Source organism: Rhodamnia argentea, chromosome 7 (assembly GCF_020921035.1).
Source record: "Rhodamnia argentea isolate NSW1041297 chromosome 7, ASM2092103v1, whole genome shotgun sequence".
Lineage (NCBI taxonomy): Eukaryota > Viridiplantae > Streptophyta > Magnoliopsida > Myrtales > Myrtaceae > Rhodamnia > Rhodamnia argentea.
Genome location: NC_063156.1, coordinates 20,176,863 through 20,182,193, shown reverse-complemented (window position 1 = coordinate 20,182,193; position 5,331 = coordinate 20,176,863). Strand labels below are relative to the sequence as shown.

At 44.6% G+C, this 5,331-nt stretch overlaps 1 protein-coding gene across 1 annotated transcript; it reads right to left on the bottom strand.

The window, feature by feature from the left end:
* Positions 1–2,011: 2,011 nt before the first annotated feature.
* On the bottom strand, positions 2,012–3,534 carry LOC115756207 (chlorophyll a-b binding protein CP29.1, chloroplastic-like). Its single transcript, XM_030695905.2, has 2 exons — positions 2,946–3,534; positions 2,012–2,527 (listed from the first exon to the last, which is right to left on the bottom strand). The coding sequence occupies exons 1-2, from the start codon at positions 3,438–3,440 to the stop codon at positions 2,168–2,170; spliced, it is 855 nt and encodes a 284-aa protein (XP_030551765.1). The 5' UTR covers positions 3,441–3,534; the 3' UTR covers positions 2,012–2,167.
* Positions 3,535–5,331: the final 1,797 nt, after the last annotated feature.

Genomic DNA, 5,331 nt, shown 5'->3' with positions numbered 1-5,331 from the left:
GGCATTATCTTGCATCATGTTTTCTTCAAAGGGTAAAACTCGAGACATATTTTAACACCTTCCTTGTATCATGTGCTGAACCTCCAATTCTTGATGCCGCAATGGGGTGGATTTAAAGTATGTTGGCCACGAAATCGCAAAGCTGACAAAGGCCATCTTCTACGTACAAAGTAAATGCAGGGGCACACACACATACATGGAAGAAAGTCTCGTTGCAAATGGAATTTAAAATATTGGACTGAAGGGTGGATTAGAGAGGTGCATGATGTTGATAACCTTATCAGCGATGCCAAACTCACAAAAAGGTCTTGTTATTTTCGTGGCCATATTTCGGGAACCATGCAGAAATATTATTTGCTTAAAGAGCTTGGTGAACATAATTCTCATTCCTCATCGATCCAATGATCAATCACAACTCTGCGCGTGTAATTGGTAGGGCAAGTCCGTAAATCAGAAGTCAAAAAAGGCTCGAAAGTTACCCGCCTACGGCAAATGCACCAACTTTGCCTTTTCCTCTTCATGCGATCATTAGCAGTTTCCAGTGTTTTGTTCCTCTGAAAATGGGCTTGAACTAATATTGCAGAGCTGTCTGCCCATCACAGTGGATGAAGCAGGAGTTTTCAATGAAGTCAGAGGGTTGATTGGCAGCGAGACCACAATATATGCAAGCTCGGATTGATTCCTCGCCTCGTCATAATTAAACGGACTTGCAATATGTGTCGCTGTACTGGAAAAGCTCCCACCGGCCCTAGCTCATGTCTGCGTTGGCGCCTCCTCAATTGGTATATATGTCCGCACTTGCCGATTCACCAACTAAATATTTGCAATATGCGGGGCAAATGGCCTTCCTGTTTTCATTGGCATCGACCTTGAGCCTAAATGTCCTTCCAGACACGCGACCTTCTTCTCTGAGAAGTTGGCTCCCTAACTGCTCGCGGCTCTTTCGAGGCAGGGGTATCATCCGGCAGAACGTCTTGGCAAAGACTACCTTCCGGTGTGCGCCCCTGCAATTCTTCCCAATTAAGAGCTTTTAGAAGTGATATGTGAGTGAAGATATGAGAAATGGTTAAAGAGGAGAGGAAGGGAACGAACGTATAGAGATTGGGAGATTCTTTGCTTTGGCCCCAAAGGGCAGCCGCCGATAGTCGCTGATCAAGCGACGCAACGATCACTTCTATTCTTTAAGGTTGGGGTTCAGCCTCCAAGCCAAATAAAAGATACAATATCCAGGCCTGGCCCAAAACGGGGCACGACCCAGGCACGGCCAGTGACCTAACGCCGGCCGGCACAGCCAGTTGCCCAGTCCTTGGCCCCCAAAGGATTGATTAGCATATGCATGTTGGCGGTTAAGATCTCCGTGTGTGGTAACTGAAATAGCTAACTAGCATTACTCAATGTAGATATTTTAGTATCCTAGAAAAAAAGAATGCGCTTCAAATTACATAATGTAGCAATTCAATAAAAAAATAAATAAATCAAAGAATATTAAAAAGGATATGGAAAACAAGAAAAGAAAGTAGAGAACGAGGATGGGAGAGAGCGGGGGCAAGACTGCCAACCATAGTCGATCACCCTTTTGTGACTCTTAGTCGAGGATCGTGACTCATGGGGGAGCGACCCTCACGCAAGTTGTTATATGAGGGAGCAACCGGACTATGTTTTAATTATGTTTCTTTTCTTTTTTTTTTTGGGTAAGGTAAGTATATATTGAACTTTTCAAAGCGCTAATTTCAAGGATGAAGCCGAACAGAAAAACCTCGAACCCAATACGACACTTGAGCGTGTCGTAGGGGGTACAAAGGTGTAACGTCAATGCCAAATACAAAGTCTAGGTGAAATGTTTTAATTATGTTAATCTTCAACAATTCTTCAAATCGCCCACTAATTGATTTTGAGAAAGTTATTTCGTCTTAACCAGTTAACTCATCCGATAGTCAGACCAAAAAATAAATAAATAAATAAATCTCGTAAGATAGTCTTGCCCAGTGACACTTCCTGAATAGGATGATTAGATAGAAATTGGCTTGGAAACGATTTAGCGATTTAACATCACATTTTACTCAACAGTGTTAAGGGTAATGAACTCTTTTTTTACAGGGTCAAAGACCATAGCATAAACATTTCATCCTTAATCGCCACAGATTCTGGACAAATCGAAGCTCGGACTCTAGGACGTGAAGGTGTCGATAATGGTCGTGTGCAGGGGGTCGCTCAAGTGGGTGACCCAGTTGTTGAGGGGGCCCTTCCCGGTGGCGGCCGCCTGGACGGCGAAGCCGAGGAACGCGACCATGGCGAGGCGGGCGTGCTTGATCTCCGCCAGCTGGAGGGTGGCCTTCTTCTCGGGGTCGGCAGCGAGGCCGAGCGGGTCGAAGAACTTGCCTCCCGGGTAGAGCCGCTTCTCGGGGTCGAGCTCGGCGTTCCTCTGGAACTCAATGTACCCGATCAGCAAGACCTCGATCCAGATCAGTGTGGTCATGGAGAATGGAAGCGGTTGCCCGAGGTAAGATGACCCTTCAACAAGCTCCACCTGATATGAAAAGGCCACAGATAATGAGCTTCAACAGGTTTCTCATCCGGGAAGGAAAATGCAGTGCTAGAGTCTTAAAGCTCACAAACACGAGGCTATGCCGACACATTCAGAAATCAAGCAAACACTTAAAATACATTATGTAACCTTATAATTGGTTAATAGAGAGGTTTACTTTGGTAAGAAAATGCCAGATCTAATGCTGTTCCTTGGTTAGAGTTGGTAGCTAATACGATATTCTATCATTTCGTTCACTAATCATATTAATCTAACCTGCTCAAAATGAACCTTTGGTAAATTACAGTAATTAAGCTTGTAAAATAGAAAATTAGCTAATTAAATCAAGCACGGACGGAACACTTTTCCTCTCACATCATCTAATTCCAGAAAGAACGAAGAAAGGGAGAAGGAATTTAACCTTGCCAGCGTCTTGCCAGGTGACGCCGGTGAGCCACTCGACGGTGAGGGCGCCGAGGGTGGCGAGCATGGCCCACCTGCCGTGGATTAGCTCGCACTCGCGGAACCTCTGGAGCCCGAACACCTCGGTGTACGGCTGGAATGGCGTCGACTTCACGTCGGCGTTCTCGAAGCGCGTGCCGATGATGCCGCCGGCCTCGTTCTTGGAGAGGTTCTGGTCCAGCGAGTCCAGCTCATACTGCAGGTACTCCGCCGGCTTCCCCAGCCCGAACGGGTCAAACCCGTAGTCGCCGACGAGGCTCCCGTCAAGCCACTCCGGCGCCGTCGCCCCCGGGTACCAGAGCGGCCTGTCCGAGCTCCGCTTCGCCACCTTCTTGGGCGCGGCTTTCTTGGCCCCGAACCCAAACCGGGCATGGATCCGGCCCGAGCTGGGGACCTCCGGCAGGCGGGTCCCGATGAATGAGGACGCGGCAGCGGCTGTCGTCATGGCGGCCATCAGCGGTTGGGCGGAAGAAGAAGAAGAAGAAGAAGAAGCTGAGGAGACTGAGAGAGCGAGCGAGCTTCAGATTGGCCGTGTGATTATCACATTACGTTTTTCTAGTGGTTTTATTTGGGATTCGAAGTAGCATTCTGATAATCGATGACGGAGACTATGGGACGTTGGATGCGACTGCGTATCCATCTGACGGCCGAGGGAGTGTCGGGCTTATCTTTCCTTATCTGCATGTGGGCCCGGCAATACTAAAGAAGAGAAGAGACCTCGTTACATTTCCGTTGCAGCTAAAAAACTGCGATCTATGTGGCTGAGGTTGAGGGTGGGGAGAAAATCTTTTGTACCTTTCGCTCGACTTTGATCAAGTGGTGGGCCCCACCAATCCGATAGGAAAATGAAAAGTTCGCGCTGTGTTGACGCAAGAAACGTTAATTTTTCATGAAACATAATTTTTCAGTTAATAGATTATTGCGATATCATTATCTTTATTTTAAAAATAGGACTATATCTATCAAAATTTGATTATAGGTCATCACGAGTAGGACTAGTCGTGCCAATTGGCTGCCGCGATATTCCGACATCTCATCCGAAACTTGGGTTTTCATATAATAAACTCATAAATAGTAGAGTAATCGATTGATCTGAATAAAAAAGAAGTTAAAAGTACACTTTTATATTCAGAACATAAGTTGATAAACAAGAAGCTTTTCTGTGAACGAGATTTAACAACTTATTTAATAGACGGGGAAGAAAATTGAAGACCCGCCTTATGTTTGTTTGGGAATGAAAGGAAAGCCATTGATGTTTAATTAATGACTCTACTTTTGTCCATCATAGATGAAAATGAAGAGCCGTCTTTGCATTCCATGTTTTAACGAGGGGATAAGAATATTATGCTTTTATATGGTCAACATATGTGAAATTGATTCAATGCATGATCATAAAATTAATTCGGGAAATAGAACTCACTTTGGCCATTTTTCTATTAAAAGAGCCTCGGGGCGTTTGCGGGAGGAACACCTTGCCCATCTTTCGTGCGGAGCCCAAAATGTTAAAAGCGCAAACGCAATGAACGCAAGATGAAATCGAGCAATGGGGAACTACGAGAAACAATTCAACAACTCAGCACAAGAAGCCCAAATTTCCAATTCAACATGAAGGCACGAGGCTTATATGGATTACGATATCTCAAGAGTGAAATTTGATCAGTGCATTTACCATTGCAACCTACCGTCGATTACAGAAAAAAGGAATGTCGAGTCGAAGAATTCATAAAGTTTATCATCTTCGTCCGATTGAACAGGTCATAACGAATTCAAGTCGTATTAAATTCATCCAACCAAAGGGCATTACGTATGTCAGCAAATCCTTTCATGAAAATAGCATATGTATTTTCTTTCTTAAATACATGTAATTTCATTTTGGAGAGCTTTAAGATATATGGTCCTTTCATGCCATTGGTGCTCAGAAATTTTGAAGTATCTTCGCCATTTCTCGTGCCACGAGACATATAGTTAGACTATTTCCATAAAAGAGAGAAACACGACTTAATAATTAAAATAATTCGTCGCCATAAATAAAATGCATTCTTATGCACGTAAGAGGCTAACGTAATCCATTGTTCAGAGAACACGATTACATGTAATCATACTAAACAGATGGAAATGTTAGATAATTATCTGCGCTATAAAACCGAAAAGAGTAACTCGTCGCAGATTTTAAAGCCAGTCAGTGTTCTCTAGGAACAAAGATACAAATCGACCGCGGGGATCATCAGACATTGATCTTCTTTCGCAGCTTGTCCCATCCTTTCTTGCAAGCGCCCATCGCCTTCCGACCATGTTTGACCAAGTGCTTCTTCAAGCCCTTGGCCTTCTCCTTCCAGTCCTTAGCC